This window comes from Hypomesus nipponensis, chromosome 23 (assembly GCF_054491055.1).
Source record: "Hypomesus nipponensis isolate SF chromosome 23, ASM5449105v1, whole genome shotgun sequence".
Lineage (NCBI taxonomy): Eukaryota > Metazoa > Chordata > Actinopteri > Osmeriformes > Osmeridae > Hypomesus > Hypomesus nipponensis.
In genome coordinates this window covers 24,217,537-24,242,552 of record NC_140383.1, presented here as the reverse complement: position 1 = coordinate 24,242,552, position 25,016 = coordinate 24,217,537, and the positions used below count along the sequence as shown (strand labels likewise).

The 25,016-nt window shown below is 50.4% G+C and overlaps 2 protein-coding genes across 7 annotated transcripts in view; both read right to left on the bottom strand.

Annotated features, from left to right (window-relative positions):
• Window positions 1-15,518, bottom strand: part of grb14 (growth factor receptor-bound protein 14) — a 32,179-nt gene extending 16,661 nt beyond the window's left edge. Inside the window, exons 1-3 of one of the 4 annotated variants that reach the window (XM_084689559.1) lie at window positions 15,500-15,518; window positions 10,572-10,787; window positions 9,031-9,133 (exon numbers count right to left, since the gene is read on the bottom strand). In XM_084689559.1, the coding sequence (XP_084545685.1) occupies window positions 9,031-9,133; window positions 10,572-10,750 (282 nt within the window). In that variant the 5' untranslated portion in view covers window positions 10,751-10,787; window positions 15,500-15,518. Of the gene's footprint in view, window positions 1-1,597; window positions 1,669-1,773; window positions 2,389-9,030; window positions 9,134-10,571; window positions 11,359-15,093; window positions 15,210-15,499 lie in introns of those variants that run through there. The other 3 variants (XM_084689558.1, XM_084689557.1, XM_084689561.1) reach the window with 3 other exon arrangements.
• A 259-nt stretch (window positions 15,519-15,777) lies between these two features.
• Window positions 15,778-25,016, bottom strand: part of cobll1b (cordon-bleu WH2 repeat protein-like 1b) — a 29,295-nt gene continuing 20,056 nt past the window's right edge. For 2 of the 3 annotated variants that reach the window (XM_084689551.1, XM_084689553.1), the window contains 11 exons: window positions 24,714-24,921; window positions 24,276-24,501; window positions 23,978-24,046; window positions 23,778-23,872; window positions 23,331-23,564; window positions 22,816-22,957; window positions 19,746-19,980; window positions 19,411-19,487; window positions 17,412-19,273; window positions 16,660-16,842; window positions 15,778-16,512 (listed from right to left, as the gene is read on the bottom strand). In XM_084689551.1, the coding sequence (XP_084545677.1) occupies window positions 16,492-16,512; window positions 16,660-16,842; window positions 17,412-19,273; window positions 19,411-19,487; window positions 19,746-19,980; window positions 22,816-22,957; window positions 23,331-23,564; window positions 23,778-23,872; window positions 23,978-24,046; window positions 24,276-24,501; window positions 24,714-24,921 (3,352 nt within the window). In that variant the 3' untranslated portion in view covers window positions 15,778-16,491. The remainder of the gene's footprint in view (window positions 16,513-16,659; window positions 16,843-17,411; window positions 19,274-19,410; window positions 19,488-19,745; window positions 19,981-22,815; window positions 22,958-23,330; window positions 23,565-23,777; window positions 23,873-23,977; window positions 24,047-24,275; window positions 24,502-24,713; window positions 24,922-25,016) is intronic. The other variant, XM_084689552.1, reaches the window with a different exon arrangement.

The following is a 25,016-nucleotide window of genomic DNA, read 5'->3' as shown; positions in this document are numbered from 1 at the left end:
TTGTTACTTTTTAGAAAGGTCGGACCAGGGATTGGGGTTGCAAATTAGCCTTTTGGCTAAAAACCTTTTATGCAACACATCTACAACATTATCTATGTATGTAATAATGTGCGCTCCATTGTCCCTGAGAAACAAAAATAAAAATTACGATAGGAAATCCAGAGCAAACAATGCCATCTGACCTCTGAGCAATTACACACATTTAGTCAATATTCTTAAACTCAACCGATTGTCATTTTACTATACTGTTCATTTTGAACAGACATCAGTGTGTTTATTTGTAAAGATTACTGTATATTTCCACTTTTGATTTGTATTTCCATTGTAAGCTTGGTCTTAAATTTCATTTAGAAGTGGTATTAAAAGGTCTTAAGGTTTTAAATTTAACTTGGCTATACCTGTAGACACCCTGCCTTCAACACAGCCCTCAGCACTGCTCTCCTCCAATCACACCTGACCCCTCAGCACTGCTCTCCTCCAATCACACCCGTCCCCTCAGCATTGCTCTCCTCCAATCACCTGCCTGCTCTGCAGACTCAGTGTGGGTGTGTACCATGTAAGATGGTGGTCTTCAACCCTGGTCCTCAGGGCCCACTGCCCTGCATGTTCTAGATGTTTCCATGCTCCAACACAACTGGTTGACAGACCACCATATTAGACGATACACAGAGCTACAGATATTTCATCTGATGATGATTGTTCTTAGGCTTTGAAGGGAGCACAGCAAGTCAGTGTAACCGTCACAGCAGGAACGAGTTTCCCATGAAAATGTTAGGGCAGGTTCATATATTTCAGTGACGGTTCAAATTCTCCTGTCCTCTACCACAGTAGTGTTGAGGCTGAACTGGCTACAGACTCTGGTTCTGTCACAAGACGTTTCCAGATTGTAATCCTCTTGCCGCTCAACTTGTCAGAAGGTTTCCATTCCAGAAAAGCACTGACATACACAATGAGGTAATTGGCCACAGATTTAACTTAATTTATGGTATCGTCTTGGCAACAATTTAGAGTCTCATCCTCTGATCTTGGGACAAAGTGGTCTTTAACCGTTCTGCTAACACACTAGCACATTTCTCATCAGCAGTTGCAGAAAGGAAGTCATGGACAGTAGGGGAAAGCTTGTCAAACTCACTGTCCTGTCATCTCCCCTCCCTGCTTCTAGCCCAGCAGGTTCCCAACGTCCCGTTTAATATTTATCACATCAAGTCACCTCAGACTTTCTGTTTGTTGCTCTCCCAGCTTTGCAAAGTGCAGTGAAGAGTCACAACATCGACGCGGAAGCGATTCATGTGCTGAACACCACCGAAGGCGTCGATATTACGCAGAATATAAATTGCGGTTTAAACAACATGGAAAGCTTGCGCTGCAAAGATTGGGACATTTCCCCTGTCTGATCCAGAAGAACCGTTGGGCTTTCAACTCGGCATCTTCAGCTTGCTTCCTGTGGAGGAGTTATCTACTGTCCTGGTAACCAGGGAGAAGCAGACAGCCCACAGACAGCCCACAGACAGCTCACAGACAGCTCACAGACAGCTCACAGACAGCTCACAGACAGCTCACAGACAGCTCACAGACAGCTCACAGACAGATAGCCTACCCTCTTCTGAAGACACAGTGGAGTAATGGCTGGCAAGGTGACTCTCCTCGCATGGAAATTCATGCTTCTCCCTTCAAAACAACAATTAAAAGGTGAAATCAGCCGTACACACATCCTGGTTTTCTAAGTCTAAACGATGTGACCTGCGTCTCCCGAAGCAGAAGGCAGCTTCTTACCCAGAGGGTTTCCACGAGTAGAGAGAGTACAGTACAGCAGGGTTCCTCCTCCATGAGCCGTGCCACAGTGAGTTTTATCCTCCAAGTGTGAGACACAGACAGACTAAAGTCTTTCCCTTAAACACTAACTCCTCCTTTGTCCTTGGAAATGTTTAACGTTTCCCCCCACCTCCCCCGGCTCTCCCTTTCGGAAAGACACTACCAGAAAACAACACTTGATAAAAATAGTCTCCCGGGGAACACTATTATAACACTGAAGGTTGAAGAAAGCTAAACTTACCTCATATCAAGGTTATGAATTCCAGGGGAAAGCAGATAGCATTCGGAAATTAGCAGCCACATCCCAGTGACTAAAACCAACATGTGAGGTTTATTGTTGCCCACTAGCTACTGTAGGTGATAGACATACAGGTATGGGGTTGTTATGAAATATATCATATTTTAATACAAAGTTGTATGAATACAATGTTCACCAAATTTGCAAATATTAAATGTCACCCAAACATACAGTATCATCAACCATGACTGGGTGTTTTAAAAGGACTCGAACCAACTTTAGGCAGAACTTAACTGTCGTCCAAACTACACTTTACTGTCGTCCAAACTACACTTCTGATATAAAGTTGAAGAAAAGATGTGACCAGAGACACAGCTACTTGATCTGACTAGAGCGGGGGGGGGGGGGGCTAAGTGTGTGTGTGTGTGTGTCCGTCCGCAAGACAGTGTGTGTGTGTGAGAGAGTCAGTGAGTGAGAGAGAGGAGGGAGAGAATTGCGGGGTCCAAAATAGCTCTGCAGCAAGTTGTTCCCACAACCACAATTGCCACAATTCATTATCCACATCTGTTTGACTGTAAGGGTGAACAAAGAGGGCCTTGTGACAATGAGAATACTGACTAACGTAGATAACTGACATTTATAGGTATACACACCAATAAATGTGACAACCAATAAATGACTAGATGTGGATAGATACAATGAGTATTAGAACATGTGTGCATGGTGTCTGGGGTATTTGAACTTCATTTAAGCACCAGCTTCATAAACAACAAATCATAGAAATGTAGACATGATTCCTTAAACCCAGTACACACAGACTGAAGACAGAATACTATAATGAACTACAACTACTGCCTTTAGTAACCAATACAAGGGGAGCATGAACCAAAGCGTTAGTGATGGAAACTCTTCATCAAAAAGCAGTAATGCAATTAGCAGAACCACACGGTCACAGTCGACAAAGAAGTAGAAATGCTTTGTCTGCTGCGACCAGCCAGGCCCCAGCCAGGCCCCAGCCAGGCCCCAGCCAGGCCCCAGCCAGGCCCCAGCCAGGCCCCAGCCAGGCCCCAGCCAGGCCCCAGCCAGGCCCCAGCCAGGCCCCAGCCAGGCCCCAGCCAGGCCCCAGCCAGGCCCCAGCCAGGCCCCAGCCAGGCCCCAGCCAGGCCCCAGCCAGGCCCTCGTATGCAGGGCCGGAGCACTAAGACTCAGACAAAAAAATGACTAAAATACGCCTACAGATGACATGTGCAGGAGAGAGACTCTAGATGGGAACATGAGCATGTTTCCTTATCATGCAGGACGATGATTCCTGTTCCTACGTGGAGCCCCAGGCCACGTGTGTGGACAGGGGGGTGGTACAGTGTGAGCCTTCTGTATACCCAAATAAATGCAAACTAAACAAACAAAGCTCTACCTCTGGCTAAACACTGCACACAGCAGAACCGACAGGTCCGGAAGCTTCTGAGCTGCTTGAATCCCCACATAAACACACAGCCTGTACACCTCCAAGGTTCTCACTTCAACGTCATCTTCCACTTGTACAAAAACAGCGTTCAGGTAAGCCCATGCAGCACTGGTTAGTGGGAGTATGACTGCTGATTGGGAGTTAGAGGAGGGTTGGGATTCCTTCCAGAGCAGGAGCAGGCTAGGGGGCATGGCACCAGTGACCGTCCCTCCCCCCCCCCCCCCTCATGAGAACAGGCCTAGCCCTGGGACTGAGCGTTTATCTGGAGCCACAGTGTATCCTAGAGAGCACAGACAGACAGACGCTGCTAGCTATCACACAGCACATGAACGACAGACAGGCAGATGCTTCAAGCTATCACACAGCACATGAACGACAGACACAGACGCTTCAAGCTATCAAACAGCACATGAACGACAGACAGACAGACGCTTCAAGCTATCACACAGCACATGAACGACAGACAGACAGACGCTTCAAGCTATCACACAGCACATGAATGACTTGGAGTGAATGGAGCCTGATTGATAACATAGTCTCTGCAGCTCTCATAACAAAAGGCGTCTCCAGACACCCCGTCCTTGACCATGTCAAGACCCCCTCCACAGGCCCTGTCAGAGCGCAGGGCTTGCGACTTACCAGTCGTTACCAACACACGTTAACGGCAGGAACTATATATTTGACCCCAAATGACTGAGCACGTGCAAGTGCATACCTGTGTGAAGTCTAATTAGACATACTTCCATTCAACTAATCATACAGCACACGACAAGCTGCCAATGACATTGAGCAACATGCGTTGTGCGATCATAGTTCAACGTAATGTTCGAACATATTGGCTGAACTAGAAGAGGGTGCAGTAAAGTTGAGCGGATTTCTGTGCGTTGTGTGAACTTTTGCTGACAAATGACTAGAATGTGCTGAGCCACAACCTTGAGGTCAACCAATCATCCACCTAGACATGTGTACACAAGGTATAAGTTCCTCCTGAGAGGAGAGTGATAGCTGTAGACTGGGGCAGACAGGCCGCAGTGCGTCACATGGCTGAACTGAACACCAGCACCGTCTGGAAGCAGGGTGTCTGTCTGGTGTGCGTCTGGGTCTGGGGAGAAGCCAAGAATCACTGCCCAGCCCCCAGGCCCGGATTTTCAGTCTCTCTCTGCCACACAACATGCACACACAGTTCAAGAGAGATCAGTCCACTCCACATAAACTCAGTCCTTGGGCCCACTGTCCTGTATGTTTTAGATGTTTCCCTGCTCCAACACACCTGATTCAAATAAAAGGGTCATTATCTAGCTCTGTAGAAGCCTGGTAACGACCATTCATTTGAGTTCATTTGTGTGTTGGAGCAGGGACACATCTAAAACAAGCAGGACAGGGGGTCCCTGAGGACAGGGGGTCCCTGAGGACAGGGGGTCCCTGAGGACAGGGGGTCCCTGAGGACAGGGTTGAGAACTACTGATCTAGAACATGCAGGACAGTGGGCCCCGAGGACCAGGGTTGAGGATCTGGGCTCTGATGTGGTCCTTGGGGCAGCGGGGGGGCCAGGCAGACATGGCCTCGCCTCTGGGACCTCAAGAGGTGAGGTCATGTGTCTCAAAAGCTCAGGTTGGGTTCCATCTCACAAGGTAGTAACACCAGTGTCTGGGTTAGGAAGAGCTGGGATTGTATAAGACGCAAACGTATTTTCTGTAAACATCTGCTCTACTGATTGCTTTAATTCCTACTAAATGAAAACTTAAACTTAAGATCAACTGAAAATCCAGTTCAAAATTAATCCTCACACAAAAGAATTAAGCCCCCTGAATATTTGTCCTCAAAAGATAAGCGATATTAAAATGCTAAAATGCTGGAGAAGGAGAACAACAACATGCACAATGGAGACCACGCTGTAGGAGGGGAACAGCAGACCACGCTGTAGGAGGGGAACAGCAGACCACGCTGTGTAAGGGGAACAGCAGACCACGCTGTAGGAGGGGAACAGCAGACCACGCTGTAGGAGGGGAACAGCAGACCACGCTGTAGGAAGGGAACAGCAGACCACGCTGTAGGAAGGGAACAGCAGACCACGCTGTAGGAGGGGAACAGCAGACCACGCTGTAGGAGGGGAACAGCAGACCACGCTGTAGGAGGGGAACAGCAGACCACGCTGTAGGAGGGGAACAGCAGACCACGCTGTAGGAGGGGAACAGCAGACCACGCTGTAGGAGGGGAACAGCAGACCACGCTGTAGGAGGGGAACAGCAGACCACGCTGTAGGAGGGGAACAGCAGACCACGCTGTAGGAGGGGAACAGCAGACCACGCTGTAGGAGGGGAACAGCAGACCACGCTGTAGGAGGGGAACAGCAGACCACGCTGTAGGAGGGGAACAGCAGACCACGCTGTAGGAGGGGAACAGCAGACCACGCTGTAGGAGGGGAACAGCAGACCACGCTGTAGGAGGGGAACAGCAGACCACGCTGTAGGAGGGGAACAGCAGACCACGCTGTAGGAGGGGAACAGCAGACCACGCTGTAGGAGGGGAACAGCAGACCACGCTGTAGGAGGGGAACAGCAGACCACGCTGTGTGAGGGGAACAGCAGACCATGCTGTAGGAGGGGAACAGCAGACCACGGTGGCTCTGAGAGCTGGTAGAGTTCATACTCAGAGGGTTTGAGGCAGTGAGGAGTTGGTGGCTTTGTTATGGAAATGAACCATGACACTGCAAAAGCGAGGGTGGCAGGGGTTCATGCCAACTGGTTTCTCACGCCTCCAATAGCTTTTAAAGCAAAAACAATGTCAAAGCAAAAATGCCTCGACCAGTTCAGAAGAGCCATTCAGTTCAACTCCCGATAACTCAGAGCCTGGTTGGTCACACACTGACTGCTACAATTGCCACAGTACCTGACACTAATGGCAGATTTCCCAACAAGAACAATCACCCAAACGTTCTACTGGTAGTTTAACAGTGCTCTGTAGAGAGATCAGTGAGGTCTGACGAACTGGCGTTCTCATTGGTCTGGACACTTTTCAATAAGCAGTTGTCCCAGGAAAAAAAAATATATATATATATATATATATATACACACACAAAACTTAAACCAGGGTTATGGTGGAGGTCTCCATAGTGATCCTGCTGTTTCCATGTCTAGGGTTTAGAGCGCTGGGACAGCGCTGATTTTACTGGTTTGTAAAGTTCTGCAGCAGGGTGGGTCGTGACCTCATCATTCTGGGATTGTGACACAAACAGCTGTTCAGCATGACATGCTCCCTTTGGCTCTCCCAGAACCCAGCAGCGGACACAGTGAGAGGCCGGCAGAGCCTCCTGGTGCCAGCGAGCCGGGCACATCCCTGGGCACATCCCTGGGGACATCCCTGGGGACAGTGAGGACCACGTTGACACGCGCAAAGGAGCCACAGCGCTCAATGAGGAGGTCATTCTACTTCAGCCTGGCTGCGAAACTCAAGGATTGATCTCCCTCGCTCCTGCAGAGAGAATGCCAAATCCACCCTAATCCCACAGACTGTCTTAACAATAGAGCAGTGAGGGCATTAGAGAATTGCAATCACACCCTAATATTCACATGCGAGTCTCGGATCAAGTGTTGGGGGGAATGTGAGGGGCTCATCGGAGAGCCAGGCTTCGTGCAGACACTGAAGTGCAGCAGGCCTCTTATCAGACCATAGAGGAGAACAAACAACAATCTGATTAGGCGGCGCTGCATTCTAAACCTCACAATGGAAGGCTCCACAGCCCACTGGCTGAAACAGTGATAAATACATGCTGAAAGCAACTCATTAAAAGCTGAGCGAGGTCTAATGCCGTTGATATTCCTTGGTTGGTTAGCATTGAGCTCTGTAATTTCAAGCTTTCCTATGAGTCAGAGGTCTAGGCTGAAACTCCTACCTCCCCCCCCCGCACACACACACACACGCATACACACACAGACCAGACACTGAGTAAGTGAGTGAAATCAACACCTGCAGTGATACAGACACCTCCATGGACTGGGGGTTGGGTCAAACAACCACAGTCCTGGGGGAAAAAAAGGTATAGGCAGGATTTCTATTTTAAAATCCCTGCACTTTTGAAGCATAACCATAATTGTTAGCTTTCCAGCGTAATGAGTGTGCTTCTATTCTAGTACATGACACAGAGCAGGACTCCCATAAATCATAAACTACTGTACAGATTACACACAGGCAGAAATCTAATCATACGTCTACAGCAGAAAAGCAACTTTGCTTCTGAGCTGCAGTGCGTAAAACGGTAAGATCCGGATCTGTGTACGGTCCTGGGCAACAAATGTGTTTTCCCTCTGCTCCAGCAAGGCTATATTTTGGGTTTCACATCATGTTCGTTTAACGGCCTCTTTCGAATCCTAGTTCAGTCAGGATCTCACGGTCACATGGTGTGGATCTCACGGTCACATGGTGTGTGGATCGTCCATGAGTGCTGACATGGCATTTTCGTTACCTCAACTATCCTCATTGTCATACTCACTCAACTGGTTTGTCGTTCCTCATGGCCTGCAGTTAAGAGTCTGATCACAAGGCAGAAACACCACAGCTATGCGTGAATATGAATTTACACATGTCTTGCGGTTGTTTTCTGGCTGTCATCCCCATTTCAACACTGCCTGCGGTTTCTAAAAGAGGCCTTGGGCCTCCAGAGCAGGCCTTGGGCCTCCAGAGCAGGCCTTGGGCCTCCAGAGCAGGCCTTGGGCCTCCAGAGCAGGCCTTGGGCCTCCAGAGCAGGCCTTGGGCCTCCAGAGCAGGCCTTGGGCCTCCAGAGCAGGCCTTGGGCCTCCAGAGTAGGCCTTGGGCCTCCAGAGCAGGCCTTGGGCCTCCAGAGCAGGCCTTGGGCCTCCAGAGCAGGCCTTGGGCCTCCAGAGCAGGCCTTGGGCCTCCAGAGCAGGCCTTGGGCCTCCAGAGCAGGCCTTGGGCCTCCAGAGCAGGCCTTGGGCCTCCCTGCAACATGTTTGTTCCCCCCCACCCCCACCACTGGTCGTGAACATAGAGAGCAGTGTAACGTAGAGCCGTGTAGCGTAGAGCCGTGTAGCGTAGAGCCGTGTAGCGTAGAGCCGTGTAGCGTAGAGCCGTGTAGCGTAGAGCCGTTTAGCGTAGAGCCGTTTAGCGTAGAGCCGTGTAGCGTAGAGCCGTGTAGCGTAGAGCCGTGTAGCGTAGAGCCGTGTAGCGTAGAGCCGTGTAGCGTAGAGCAGCGTAGCGTAGCGTAGAGCAGCGTAGCGTAGCGTAGAGCAGCGTAGCGTAGCGTAGAGCAGCGTAGCGTAGAGCAGCGTAGCGTAGCGTAGAGCAGCGTAGCGTAGAGCAGCGTAGCGTAGCGTAGAGCAGCGTAGCGTAGAGCAGCGTAGCGTAGAGCAGCGTAGCGTAGAGCAGCGTAGCGTAGAGCAGCGCAGCGTAGCGTAGAGCAGCGTAGCGTAGCGTAGAGCAGCGTAGCGTAGAGCAGCGTAGCGTAGAGCAGCGTAGCGTAGAGCAGTGTAGCGTAGAGCAGTGTAACGTGGGCGCTCACCTGAGTTGCACTGCAGAGGCATTGGGATCCGAGTGAGGAGGTGAGCTCGGGGAAGGGGTTGGGGACCGGACAGGACAGTGGCTCTTCAACCTCTTCACTTCTCCTAGAGGGTGAGACAGGCGCAGTCGACTGTTCATAATGTTCACGGCTCAAAATGTTCATGCATATTTCGTCAAATAACATTGGTTAGACATGTTTACCGGTATTCCTGTTCGGTATATCCGTGTTGCTATGACAATTTCCCCATCAAGAATCGGTAAAGTTCCATCTATCTATTTCCACCCCACCACCTTGAACACGGACAATGACGTGTCAGACTTTATCTGGGCCTGTCAGGGCGGCAGTGCTGGTGTCATTGTGTTGCTGTGTGAGACTGCTGGGGGCATGTGCAGAGCAGAGGGCCCAGGAGCAGGTCAGGAGATACACCCCCCCCCTCCTCCACAAGCCTCCCATCCCCCCCCCCCCTGCAACCCAGGGCTGGAGTCATGTTGGGTGGGGTCTGTCTGAACCCTGTATGTTCCCAGTTATCGTTGGGCCTCTGTTGTCTGGGTTCGAACACAAGCAGAGGGTGAGACAGGGACACGGACAGTCATAAGGTCCCTGCCCCACTCCCAGTCAGTCAGCACACACACCGCAGCCCTGCGAGACATGAAATGAGGCACCAAGATAACAAGAGACCAGTCCCTGTTCACCTAACCATCACTCGACTCCCAACTCCACCACCCCCTGGTTGAGAATATGGTTAAACAACATTGTTTGCTCCCTTTCATAACCCTATATGTCCCAGACAGCCGACGATGATGGCCCTGTCAAAGCCTCAACACCTGAGAGCCCTCACGCTGATCCTCGTGTTTATTTGCCCTGAGATAAGGGCAGGGGCAGCCCCGAGGTGCGGTGCGTGCTTCTGACACGGCAGCCATTATGTTTCCATCATCAAGCGAGAGAAACTAACCGCTGCGGGACTAGCAAGGGTGACAAAAGCTTAAATATAAAAATGGCCGTTAAGATGTACATGGTGGTGAGGAAAAGGCCTTGCGTCCTATAAGTTGTATCTGTGACATTTCTTTACAGCTCTGTAAACACACCAGTTACTAAGTTACTAATTACAAACTGCAAAGTAACAGGTGCTTGATTCGAAGCCAGTTCTTTTAGTGTACTATCACTATTGGGTAAAGCCCTTCACAGACAGTTGTGTATTCACTGCATCAAGTGTTTACAGGTACAAAGTACAGCAAAAAAATCCCTTCAACAGGACCTCTGTGACCTGCTCTTGCAAATACAAAGGGGGTACTATTCTTGTGTAGGAGAGCACATTGTATGTGCTCACTAATCACATATGTTAAAGATTAACCTTAAAAGTAGTGAGTAACCGTATGAACTAAAGATAGATATGCTACTTGAGTCGCCGGCGAAAAGAATGGGATTGCAAATAGTTACAAGAATACTGAGCATTAAAATAAATGTTAACGTTTTCGAAGCAGTCCCAGTCCCAGTCGTTCAGTGGAGTACAGGACTAAGACAGAGACATGGAGTTGCCGTACCTATTGGCCTTGCAGAGAGCAGTCCTGGAGAGCTGGGCATGCGCTGGGTCCTGTGGAGCCCGCAGAGGGGTGAGTGCTGGACTGGGAAAGACACTCGGGTTCCTCTTGGCACTCTGAAAAATGTCTGCTGTCTCCGCGAGGCTTCCAGGCGTGTTTAGCTCCTCCGGTGTGTTATTCATATCACCACCAAGGCACCAGCTCCATCCACGGCATCATCTGGAGCAGAGAGAACACACGGATGGTGGGAGCTGGAGTGTGTTAAGAGCACAGTGAGGCTTGCCTGGCTGGGTTCCTCTGCTCAGCACAGCTAGCATGCGCACACACACACACACACACGCCTCTCCAGCTCATCTGCTGCCCGTGGGGCTGGCCCAGTGGGGAAAACTATCCCTCCCACCAAAACATGATCCACCACAATAAAGTTATTTTTATCGCGATGACTCCTAAAAGAGCCCTCCTCCTCCTCTGCTCTGACACAGTGGCATATTCTAATCCACAGATCTGTTCTGTCCTGCGTTCACAGAGCGCACAGCCTGTCCTTTTGGTCTTCAAAATGTTCTGTTCTGTTTTGTCCTGGTGATTTGGCTCCCCACTACCTGGAAAGCAGCAGACCAGCACAGACACGCGCACACACACACACACACACTCAAACAAAAGGTTATTCGTTGTTAGTACAGTACGCAATTTAGCTCTGTAATGAGCCCTGGAAGGCTGCCACGGCTGTAAAACCAACTGTTCCTTTGTTATGGACTTCACGCAGACAGCCCTGATGCACTTCTGTAAACGGCAGGACTGCTATGTCGAGGCGACCGTGTGGATGTGCAGAGTAGCTGGCCTCAGAAGGCTGGGGCTGGCTCAGAGGGCTGGGGCTGCCTCAGAAGGCTGGGGCTGGCTCAGAGGGAGGGGGCTGCCTCAGAAGGCTGGGGCTGGCTCAGAGGGCTGGGGCTGCCTCAGAAGGCTGGGGCTGCCTCAGAAGGCTGGGGCTGCCTCAGAAGGCTGGGGCTGCCTCAGAAGGCTGGGGCTGGCTCAGAGGGAGGGGGCTGCCTCAGAAGGCTGGGGCTGCCTCAGAAGGCTGGGGCTGCCTCAGAAGGCTGGGGCTGCCTCAGAGGGCTGGGGCTGCCTCAGAAGGCTGGGGCTGCCTCAGAAGGCTGGGGCTGCCTCAGAAGGCTGGGGCTGCCTCAGAGGGAGGGGGGGGGGGGGGAGTGGAGCAGTCCACATGATAACATCTGAGAGGTTATGTGATCCAAACACTGACTGGGGAGCTTTACATGAGAGGACTGCTAGTGCTTGAGGTAACATCTGGAGCTGCCATAGGGAGTGCTACAAGTCTAGTAACAAGTATTCATACAGTAGTACTAGTATACTGCAGCTGTGGTACAAATGTAATTTAGGTAAAAACCAGGATCAAAACTTTACATTACAATCTATCTAGCATTGAGAACAGACTCAACAGGCCTTCCAGCTTCTGAGATGAAACACGTCACGTCCTTATCGTCGATGCGATTCTTTTAGAAATGACCATTACTGAGGTACGCTTAGGCTGTTGTGTAATGGGTTCAGACAAAGCATTACGTTGAGGAGCCTTCATGAACCGAGCCAGGCTGCGGCCAGCCCAAGAGGCTCTCGTGTCGCAGCTGCTGGAGAGGAAACTCCTCCAATGAGATGGAAAACAGGACACATCTGCACCAACCAGGGCTCCTCACCTCCTCTAAAGCACTCTCCGTATAAAGGACTTTGTCTGGCAAGACGCGCCACAGCGGACAGATCCACCTGGCTTGAGTTCCCCTTTTCTCTAAAACACAACAACATGTGAAAAGACTTCTGTAAAAGACCAACATGACACTGCCACAACCACACAGAGGACAAGACTGGTGTGGAAATCACTAGGGTGAAGGTACCTCATGTTTTCAGTTGAGCATTTTCAAACAATTACAAGGAACGGCACTAGGGGGGAGAACTTGAGGCAGAGGCAGTCACACTGAGGGCCGGTGGAGGCAGAGGCAGTCACACTGAGGGCCGGTGGAGGCAGAGGCAGTCACACTGAGGGCCGGTGGAGGCAGAGGCAGTCACACTGAGGGCCGGTGGAGGCAGAGGCAGTCACACTGAGGGCCGGTGGAGGCAGAGGCAGTCACACTGAGGGCCGGTGGAGGCAGAGGCAGTCACACTGAGGGCCGGTGGAGGCAGAGGCAGTCACACTGAGGGCCGGTGGAGGCAGAGGCAGTCACACTGAGGGCCGGTGGAGGCAGAGGCAGTCACACTGAGGGCCGGTGGAGGCAGAGGCAGTCACACTGAGGGCCGGTGGAGGCAGAGGCAGTCACACAGAGGGCTGGTGGAGGCAGAGGCAGTCACACTGAGGCTGATGCCAAAAATAGCCCCCTGGGGCTGAGACACATTTTTCTGGTATCAGTCAATGTGAACGCTGTGTAATTACATTAGTACAGGACTGAAGCCCATACTATTTCAGGCATCGATGCCGCCTTGTCAAGTGTTGCCACCATGACAACTGGACAATAGATTGCAAAATCAAGTTTTTGCCTGTGTGCAAACACACACATCAAGTGTAATAGTAGAGAACGCAATCAAATCCATGCTGATCTTTGACGGAGCTCGAACAGGAATCCTTCAGATGCGTGCCTTTGTGTTTCAAGGCAACTCTCTCAACACAGCCTGGAAACACGACCATACTGGTGTTCCCCTAAGGAGCTGCTCCACAGCCCAACATTCAGCAGGGCACTGAAACCATCCATCTGGGTCGTCAGTGTCCACCGCTGAGACAGTGTGCACTGAGCTAACCTCGTCTGGGCAGCCTGCATGTTCCGCAGCACGCCTGCAGCCACAGCTCCTCTCCACAGGGGCCCGGGGGCTGAGCTCACAGACCAAACCAGCACTCCCCTCACAGGGGTGGTTAATGGATATCAGCGCGTCTTCGCTCCACTAACCTCACCTCAAGTGAGTGACATGCAGGAACGTCATGCAGTAAGCTCCCATGCAGGCACAGAGGCCTCTGCTGTCCTGACTCACTCAGCAGGTACTGGAACAAGACGTTCACTCTGTCCCCGTGACACAGACTTTATGACAAGCTGGCAAAGACAAACAAAGCCAAACTCTTAAGTCAAGGCTGTGTGGTTTGGTTTGTCTACAGTGTTGACACCAGGAACAGGTGTGCAATCACATTAAATACCATCAATATAAACCAAGCCATTTTTCCCAATTGGAGAAACAATACATCTCACCCAAATAACCACCTCGTCATAGCACACTATCTTGGCCTATTTCCAGACACACAAATATGCAAGTGGGTTGTGCTTACAGATATGGTATAAATGGTTATTCTTAGACTGTCACATAGAAACGTAATTGAGCATTAGAAACACAGCATGTATGACCGAGTCTTACTTGTTTGACCTTAACCGCAAAACTGACTAAACAGGCTCCATCTTCCAGTTGGCTTCGAAACCTCACAGAAACAACTTGAAGTTTCTGTATCAACACTGCTCTACAAATAAACAAACGTCATCATCACGTAGACCCCGTATTACCACCTTTGACGACGCTTTTCTTTTTAACACACATATGGAGAAAATGAAATATGAGCCATATACGTGCATGGCTGGTTGAACAGCTAAAATTCCTCATGCTGCTGCTGGATTAACAAAAGACAAAAGCTCGTGACAAAACAGTTTAACGTAAAAAGATTTTGCGGGAAATTAGTTGGTGCTACAGCCCAAAATAAATCTGTTTAAACAGAATGATCATTGTGGGGAATCTTGAAATGCAAAAAAAAAAAAGTCAGCCCTAAGGACTTCAAAAGTTGAACAAACTTGGTTCAATGGAATTAACGTGAACACTCTAGTGATATGGCAAACTGCCAGATACTGCATTCAGGCACTTCAGCAGAAGACCTCAGAATCTGTGATGCGGTAAATCTCCGTGATCTGTCTCACTATTAACAGACAATAGTTTTGTAGAATTTACAAAAAGCTTCATCTTGAAATTGTAAATGAAGGATTACATAAATACAGACAAATGTGTATTCAACTAGTAATGATTTTCAAGGCTGGAAGAGAAATACAAAAAAAAAAAAATATCCAGCTATCTATGACAACGAACAGCCCACTCAACTGTTCCTATTGACATACATCTAAAGACAAAATCCCTGATCTAGCCTGTTGACTTACAGTATTTGTATTTGTTAATAGATTTATAATTTGTGCGCTCTGTAATCCATGAGTAGTCCGTCTGTGGCAACAGGTTAAGATTCATGCGGACCTGTTTCAAGTGCTCTACTTCCAAACGAGTATCAAGCCCACGCCAGCGGTAGGCTACAGTTTAACACAAAGGCAGAACTGTAGCGACCGCTGCAAGTTCGTATTGCCGGCACTTAAGAATGCCTGGTCTGTATTCGAACGAGGCTTAGTTTACTAGAAACATTTCCATCTTTAATGTAGCCTACTATTAACATGCACTCATTAACCAAATACACTTTGCAAAGCTTAAAATACTGCAGGGAAAATGCACGCACGTTCAAATGGAATATCCTCTTCAGCCAGCTCAGTGTCCTAATCGAATGTCTCTGAAAATATCCGCTCTCACCTCACTCGCTACATGTCTAATGTAGTTTGCAGTACCCAGAAAATGTATTTAAAACCCGTTTCCTATTGAAAAAGTTCGTAAACTAAAGTAGTCTATAGACACTATAGTGTGCAGTCATCCATTTGGTTCCAGCTGGACGTTACCGTGCAAAAACATATGATGTACCGCAGGTGTGCCACAAGTGTCGTAAACTTACCTGATGACACAGGAAAAAGAAGACCGAGCAGAGCACGCTTGTGCTCGCATGCACAAAATAAAAAAGGAAATTATGAAATACGGAAACCAGTCGTCTCCCAATTCCGACACGTTACTTTGCCATCGTTTTCATCACCTACCTTGTTCACCCTGTACTGGTGCGGATTTGCGTGTCTCTATCAACAGTCCTCATTACTGTCATACTGTTTTAACAAGTCCACGCGCACAACAGGTGTTATATTGGCGCGTGAGCTTACGTAAAGAATAGAGCTCGCGCTCTGCCTGTCGTTACCTGAGGAGCTACAGCACGTGAAACCGTATAGATCACGTGACACTTTTGTTCAGAGTTCATGGTTTGTGGCTGCTTTGACATCTATACGTTAATGTCTCACCTCGGAAAACTAATGTAAAGCATGGATTTTGGTTTAAGATCTTTTAATACACAAGTAGGAACTGCACTTAAGGTATGATTTCACACATAGTAAGTACAAAGGGTAGGCTACACATTTAATTTGAAAAGTTTAAAGTTTTACCTTTAGTTTATTTAGTTACAGGCTCAACTTAATAATTTTTCTTAAGTATTTTTTATTCCCAATATAACTTCAGTACAGGACCCTCATCATGACATAGGATCATAACTTGTATTCTAAACTCGTTCAGGGAAATACTGTACATGCCAGTGTATGTCCAGGCACAGCTTTCACATAAACACATTTGTTTAGATTAAATAAAGAATAAACTGCAATATCAACCGATTTAAGTACCAGTCCAGGTCAGACAGTGACCAATCACTTATGTACTGAAACAAAATTACAACTTATTATCAAGACTGATAATTTACAATAGTTTTTTTTTTTAACAAAATAAGACAACCTGAAATCTACTGTAATCCACTATGATCATACAACACAAAACAAACCTCAAAAACATCAAATTTAATGTGAATATAATTGTTAATTTTGACAAGCAAATCTGGATGGTTATATTTGATATGATAGTGTGTTGAACATCTACATTATGTGGTGTAAGGTTTTTTTTAAAGTCTCTTCAGTTTGTACTTTGTTGTCATGACTACCAGCAGATGTGTGGAACTCTTCTCCTCCTGAGTTCTGGGCTTGGCCTCTGGCTCACCCTAGGGCAGGACAACATCTCCCTGAGAAGGTCAAACACAAGCCAACAAGCACTGTTACCGGGCACAGCAGCTGTACGTTCCACAGCTTCAGTGTCAATACACAACCCCAGAGTGACTTAATCACATAATAGCATTACAATCCGATAATGTGCCATGTACATCGCTTACAGTATATGTGTCAGTTGCTCCGTTGCTGCTCCGGTCCTCTCCGCATGCACTGATGCTCTGCTCCGGTTGGCTCGGGGCTGTCGTATGAGCAGTCATGTCACTGGCTGAGCCCCAAGGCGACTCCTCGGCCCCTCCCTCCCTCCCGGAGCCTTTGTCTTCCCCCTCTGGCCTATTGTCTGCTCCCTGCACACAGGAGGGGAGAGGCACACATCACTAACCACTCAGGAGCACTCACTGTGCAGACCAGAGAGACGTGTTCACGTGGTCTGCGTGCCATTAAAGCATCAGCCAACATGGCTTTGGTACAGACAGTCTTCCAGGGTTTGAGCGTGGCTCGAGGGTTGGATCAAACGTTCTGTGGGAGGGCGCTGCGACGGCCGAGGGCGCCCAACCGCGTTACCTCACAGGGAGGAGGCGGAGTCTCAGGTGACCCACCTGGAGGGTGAGCGGCAGGAGGGGCCCCACCCCCACCTCACCCGCGGAGGGAAAACTGTGTACACAGTCTAAAGGGGAGATATACATCCCCTTCAACATGTTATTTAACAGTCTGTGTGTTGACCCTCGGGACTGTGGGAGGACAGTGTAGAGATGAAGGAACTCTCACAATTCATCACCAGGGAAATGCGAGAGGGAGGGTAAATGTGTACTGAGATAAACCACAGACAGCTTTAATATATACAGTGAATCTACATCAAGAAGCAGAAAATGTTGGTTTAGAAAAAAAGATCAGAAAGACATCTGCTCCAGCTCACCTTAGAATGAGCCAGTCTTTTTGGTTCTTTTATGGAGAAGCGACCAGAGACTGGGTGGAAGGGAGGCGAGCGAGGAGATGTAGCAGTGGGGCTGTGGGACACGGACTGGGACCTTCTGACGGCCGAGGACACGGCCTGCGCAAAGCGAGACGGCGTGCTGGGAGAGTACGGCCGCGGAGCCGCAAAAGTCCGGAATTTCTCCAGGCTCAGCCCCGCCAATGGCTCTCTGGCGGTCAAACTGGTCTGCCTGGTCAGTAGAGCAGAGGGCACGCTCCTCCTCTCCCCCCCCTCCACCTCCTCTCCTGGGATGGGCTGAGCCTGAGCGCCCCCCGGTGACTCCTGCCACAGCACAGGAGGTGGAGGGAGCCATCCCTCTGCCACGGCCACCACGGGCCTCTCCCTCTCCAGGCTGGCTGGAGCCTCCCTCTGGCCAGCCCCGGGACTCGCACCGCCGCTTTTCACTGCTGCCGAGGTCACGTAGCACCCGGGTGTTGCTTTGTGCTGCGGCAAGCGGAAAGATCCAGGCTTGGGTTTGGTTGCGGGTGCAATCTTCATCTCCTTGACCTCTGCTATCAACGCTGCTTGGATCGAAGCCACTCCGCCGTCGCTGGCGAATGGGATCTTGTCACCTCTTCCTAGCTTCGACGACGGTGTTGAGGGGGCGTTAACTTCAGTCAGGCTGCTGTTTACAGTGATCTCACAACCAGTTTGGTCTCCAGTTTGAGCCGGGTCTCCCCTGCGAGCCGTCAGTTCTGTCGCTACCTGGACCTGCTCCCTCGAAGCGGCGCAGTCGTCCAGTTTAAGAGATCCAACCTCCGTTTCCTCCTCTGGATCAACAGGACGAGACTCCAAAGTTAGCTCCACCTCAAAGAATCTCAGTTTCTCCAGAGATTTCTGAGGCACTATGGTGTATGTAGTCATCCCCACCTTGGGGATGTAGTCCCTGGTCAGCTCATTGGAAGGCTTTGGCTTAGGTTCAGAGTCTGTGGCGTAGAAGGGTGCTGCCTTAGCAGTAACAGCAGCTGTTGGGGCACTTGGTGCGGGTATTAGGCAGGGAGGGGCCTGGGTCGAGGCAGGGTGGGCCTCTGAGGCCTGGGTCGAGGCAGGGTGGGCCTCTGAGGCCTGGGTCGAGGCAGGGTGGGCCTCTGAGGCCTGGGTCGAGGCAGGGTGGGCCTCTGAGGCCTGGGTCGAGGCAGGGTGGGCCTCTGAGGCCTGGGTCGAGGCAGGGTGGGCCTCTGAGGCCTGGGTCGAGGCAGGGTGGGCCTCTGAGGCCTGGGTCGAGGCAGGGTGGGCCTCTGAGGCCTGGGTCGAGGCAGGGTGGGCCTCTGAGGCCTGGGTCGAGGCAGTGTGGGCCTCTGAGGCCTGGGTCGAGGCAGGGTGGGCCTCTGAGGCCTGGGTCGAGGCAGGGTGGGCCTCTGAGGCCTGGGTCGAGGCAGGGTGGGCCTCTGAGGCCTGGGTTGAGGCAGGGTGGGCCTCTGAGGCCTGGGTCGAGGCAGGGTGGGCCTTTGAGAGGCGCAGCTCCTCTGTGGAGGTAGCTGGCTCTGAGGAGGAGGGCTCAGCCAATGAAGGCACTTCCTGTTGTGGAGCAGCGGACGGAGAAGAAGGCGGCGCGGCATCCGTTTGCATCGTGGCATCCTCTCCTGGGGGGCAGGGGGTGCTGGTGGCCAGCGGGCCCAGCAGGACGCTCTCCTCACTGGGCGGGTCAGAGTCTGGCCGGCCTGAGGCCTGCGACCCCGTCTCCTGAACCACCTCCGGGGCTGTTGGAGCACTACCGTCCTCTTTAGATCCATCTTGTGAGGTGGAATTTCTGGATGACAAGTCTGTCTGTTCCCTGGGAACTTCCACTTGGCATGAACTACTGTCTGTATGGAGAACCCAAACAGAAAATATTGAATTTAAACAATTTGACATTTTACTACGACCAAGGCATCCTCACAGTACATGGGGATGATAGGTTTTGTGTTCCCTGCTGAGGCAGCTCTCATCGCTGCCGACCCACCGGTGTTCACCACCTCAGAGAAGCTCGTGTCAGTCCTCAGCCTTGTGTCCGCATCCTCACCATCCACCTGTGTTGGTCTGTCAAAAACAGAGATTATTAAAAAGCATAGCAAAAAACAGACAAAGTATTTGAGGCTCTCTCAGACAGAACGCGCCAAAACCACGTTGACATTTGGGCTCTGTCACTTTTTGAAGATGTTTGGCATTTTTCTATGCTGCTTCCCCAAACATAAAGTCAGTTGGGCGCTGAACTCTGCCAACGACTGCAGTGCAAATCGCGTTCTGTCAGAAAGAAGTCTAGTGATGTTAGGTCGAGGGTTGTGCGAGACTTCGTACTTGCCATCTGAGGACAGATCACAAGACTGATCTTCCCCCGTGGCCCCTGGCGGAGGGGCCCCTGGCGGAGGGGCCCCTGGGGCCGGCGAGGCGTCCCCGGCCACGTCCTGCTCCGTGGAGACGTCTGCCGACAGGTCGAGGCTGCTGTCGCCTTCCTGGACATCGCCTGAGTCCAGTCCCACCGATGCCTCTTCCTGCTCCGCAATCTCCTCCAGCGTCATGGCAACTGGACCACCTGCAACACGACGCACAGAGAGGAGAGAGAGAGAGAGAGAGAGAGAGAGAGAGAGAGAGAGAGAGAGAGAGAGAGAGAGAGAGAGAGAGAGAGAGCGAGGGAGCGAGGGAGCGAGGGAGCGAGAGAGAGAGAGAGAGAGAGAGAGAGAGAGAGAGAGAGAGAGAGAGAGAGAGAGAGATGAGGTCTTTAGTAGACTGTGATAGCTGTGAGGGCCTTGAAGATGAAATGATGAAAGGGAAAGCACGATATCCAAAGTTTCAAAGTTGTGATGAGGAGTTGCAGCTTCAGGATGAGTGGAGACAGGCCTGTGGCACTGCACAGTAATGGGTAGAGAAACTGTCGACAGCCTTTCAGCTGGAAGATCTCTCCCAGAGGGGCCCCTTCACTGCATGTTAGTACAGCTAATTAGAGAAGAAGACCTCTCTTTTACTATTCAGTAAAGTGAGTATGTGAGTGAGTGAGAATGAAAGAGCCGGCACTCATGCTAGTTACTTGGTATGCTCTGCGCTCGTTTCAACACACCGCTGTAAACACACGCAAATCTTCACAGGGGCCCTTAAGACAAGGGAGTTGTACTTAATGAAGATCTCCTGTGTCTTATTCCTCTCTCTCGTCCTCAATGCTGCACTTCAAGGGCCATCAGAGGACTAGAGAGCAGACAGAATAATCGGGGAGCTGGCTACACAAAGCTGGAGATTCTTTCGGGCAGGCTGTGATCTCCAGCTGAACAGAGAATCACAAGGAGATCAGGGAAACAGAGAGAGAGAGAGAGAAGGGTGTCGAGAGAGAGAAAATACCTTTACATGCTGGGAATGAGCTATCGCTATGAAGTAGTAATGTGAAGTCTTCCAGAAAGGCAAGAGAGAAAGAAGCTGTTTACATCATCCAACATTATACATGACACTTTTTATTTACAAGTTAGCGGGGAACAGATTTTGTTTCGTGTCTTGAACTGCAGAGTAACTTACAAAGTCTATTATATACTGTGTCTGACATAACGCCACTGAGGGGAAATCACAAAGAGCGAGTGAAAAACAAGAAACTGGAGAACTGGAACGTAACAAAAGAGGAGAAGAAAAGACAGAGCAATGTGACTCAAGAGTTCTCAAGCAGGAACTCAATCTCCCTCCAAGCAGCAGCCGCGCCCTGGGGCTGTGTGGAGGTGGGGGACAGGGAGGACTGGGGCTGTGTGGAGGTGGGGGACAGGGAGGACTGGGGCTGTGTGGAGGTGGGGGACAGGGAGGACTGGGGCTGTGTGGAGGTGGGAGACAGGGAGGGAGGACTGGGGCTGTGTGCAGGTGGGGGACAGGGAGGACTGGGGCTGTGTGGAGGTGGGGGACAGGGAGGAGGACTGGGGCTGTGTGGAGGTGGGGGACAGGGAGGACTGGGGCTGTGTGCAGGTGAGGGACAGGGAGGGAGGACTGGGGCTGTGTGCAGGTGAGGGACAGGGAGGACTGGGGCTGTGTGGAGGTGAGGGACAGGGAGGGAGGACTGGGGCTGTGTGGAGGTGGGGGACAGGGAGGAGGACTGGGGCTGTGTGCAGGTGGGGTACAGGGAGGACTGGGGCTGTGTGGAGGTGAGGGACAGGGAGGGAGGACTGGGGCTGTGTGGAGGTGGGGGACAGGGAGGAGGACTGGGGCTGTGTGCAGGTGAGGGACAGGGAGGGACTGTCTGAAGATGGGAATACCTGATTAAAAAGCACTTTGCGTTGATCTATTTTATTACGAAAATCTACTTATCTTCTCAAACTAACATCCAGACAAGGCTCAAGTTTCACATTCTCCACTAGGCACAAAGTGTGTTTTCAATGTTTCAAAAAGAAAACAACTATCTTTTCACATAAAACATTGAACTGCAAAAACCACTCATTGTATCTAAATATAGAGTGTGAGGGGGTATTTAATTCAGTAATGACACCAGACTACCGGATATCTTATACACCACACAAATGTGCATATTTCCTTGTTTACATTCTACATATGTAAATGTATTGCTTTACTTTTCAAAGAAACACAGCCTTCTTGCCCTCCTCTCAGAGGGAGATCAGTTCATTAAGAGAGGAGTTAAAGGAAGCACGTTCAAACAGAGAGAGAGACAGAGACAGAGAGACAGAGACAGACAGAGACAGAGAGAGAGACAGAGAGAGAAAACAGGCTGCAGAATAGAAGACATGAACATTGACAGGCGGAGAGGAGGAGAAGGAGAGGCAGCTGGTCGCAGAAGGAAGAAGAGATGCTTCAGAGCTCAGCAGGAGAGACAGGAAGTCAGAACAGGGCAGCAGGAGAGACGGGACTCTTACAGACCCTCAGCCGGAGACGCCAAGTCTGCAAGTTATAAAGAAAGTAGAAAAAGGAACTACTTATTGTAAACACGTGTTGCCCTTTGGCCCTGTTACTAAGCATGCACCATGAAATCACAACAGTAGCACACATCTGAAATAATCTGTTAAGCTTCGGAAATCGTGAGGAATTTGCGTTTTATCATGGAAGGACACGGCTGGTGCAACTGAGGCAATGTGTGACAATGACCACTAGGGGGACCTCTAACCAAACAAATTACATGAGAGGATTCTGCCCAAACTGGTTTCTCAATACAGATTCTTATTGTTGACTTTTAAAGGCCAAAGTGCATCAGACCAAACATCCCACACAGTTGAGAAACTAATTTTCATCAAGGCTGTCAACTTAGCACATATTTTTCTGTAAAACATTCTTAAGCAATAACTAGCAACCACCTCATACAAGTCAGAATACACCAGAAAACACACACAGTACTCTGTAAGTTAGGCTGTATAAAACCTCACAGGTAAAAGACGTGTGTTAAACAAGGTCCAACCTTTCAGACTTCCCCCTGGGGAAGCGTCGTCCTGGCCGGCCGTGGAGGAGGATGATGGGGATGAGGGCGGAGGGGGAGCCTTGCGCTTGGTCCTCCTCAGGGACGACTCACTGGAGGACCCTGGACTCAGGCTGGCCGTCTCCTCAGGCAGGGACAAACACAAGAGTCAGCCCACCACGCTGAGACCACGCTGAGACCACGCTGAGACCACGCTGAGTCACTGGAGTCAACACACTCCCCAGTGCACTCCATATACAGCTGGATTTATACCGAATGACTGTGCATCTACCAATACTAACAAGTTATATATAAATATATATATATATATGCAACAAAAAAAAAACATTTTCTCAAGCTTGCACTTTTTTACGGCGGCACAAATATCGAAGACAAAAAAAAACGTCAACACTTTTTTGGTACCAAAGACTTTTGCATAGTAGGCCAACTGTATACATGTGTGTTTGTGCTGTTGTTCATCTGTACTCTGTCGGGTCTGATCCGGTCCCTCCACTCACCTGGTCTGGGTCTGCCTGGACCTCGGCCTCAGAGCTGATCCTGGGGCGAGAGCTGAGGTCAGAGGGGCAGCTCTGAGACACCAGAATGGGGGGCAGGGGGGCGCGCCTCTTCTTGGGCACGTCAGCGGGCATGGTGCTGGAGTCGTAGAAGGAGTAGGGGGCTCCCAGTGAGGCCATGCTGAGGGGACGAGGCTTGCTCTGGACTGGGGAGGCCGGGGCGCTGGCTGGCATGGACTTAGGACAGCAAACAACCAATAGGAGCATGAGCAGAGGCCGAATGCCTGTCATCACAGAGCAACATCCACCAATTGCGGGACTGTCACGAAACACCCACCAATGCACACACACACACACACACACACACAGACACGTATTCATGTGTATTTGCAGAGAGACAGACCCCTCAACACACACAGAGTCATGTGACTTCCTCTGCCGCCCACACACCTGCTCTGACTTCTTCCTGCTCCTCCGGAACAGACTGAACATGCCTTTGTTCTCCTTCTCCTTCTCCTTCTTGTCTTTGCCCGGAGTGATTGTATCTGCCAGAAACAAGGTCATGGAGAAGCACAACACCAAGGTCAAAGATGATTTGAGGGGAAATGTGGACAAAGTACTGATGTAAACGTGTGGTCGTGCTGTGGTACCGGCGGTGCTGTGGGGACTGGGTGAAGCAGGGCACACAGTGGAGGAGGGTCTGTCAGCCAGACCAGGCCCTGAGACAGAGACACACAACACAGCCCAGGATCAGAAGGGTGGTAAACACCATTATTACCCACACAAGTACAGAGGTCTACACTGGGGGACTGGCCAAAACGAGACAGGGCAACATAACAGCAAGTTAAACTGCCACTTGTTAACCATACAGAGGACAATGAAATGTTACACTAGTAAATGAAAGGACCTGTTTTTTGAGGCCAGTTGTTTAGTCTTCCCAGAGCGTACCTTTAGTGTCCTTGGCGTACAGCTCTCGGACGCCACAGTCGTTGAGAGAGGTGGTCAGGTCGAGAGGATCAGGCGACAGCAGGTCCCTCAGTAACACAGTGGTGTCAACGGAAAATTCACATTTCTCACAGATGGCTGGTAGGAGTTCTTGAAGAGGAACTCGAGGATTGACCCGTAGAATAGTCTTCTGAGTCTTCTTATAGTTTATGACAAGACGGACAGTTGCCTAGGGAATGCAGAAAGGAGCGAGATGATCACGTGATTTAAAACAGCTACGTTATTCCGTCCTCCTGACCCACAAACACCTCCAAATAACAAAGCCCAACAGTGTCTAGGACTGACTATCGTGATACAGCATGAGAAACGATCAAACATGTCATGCAATAAAACTATTCCTGTAACAACTGGAGCGCCGCTGAGGCAGGTGTTAATGTGCACCTCAGGCATCTGAGGGCAAGACTTCTTGTTCTTGTCTTCCCCTCCTTTGGGTTTCAGCAGAATCTTCTCTGCCTCCAGGGTCCCTATGGGGGCGTTGGGCTTGAACTTGATGTGGTTCCTGTTGGTGGTGACCAGCTCAATGGTGTGTCCAGAGGGGTTCAGGTGATACTTAGCGCACAGCATCACCAGCAGATCCATCATGGGCTTACTGGAGAACAAAGAGGAGGAGAGGAGACATGTGAGGGTAGGAGGAGCAGAGGAGGAGAGGAGGAGAGGAGACATGTGAGCGTAGGAGGAGCAGAG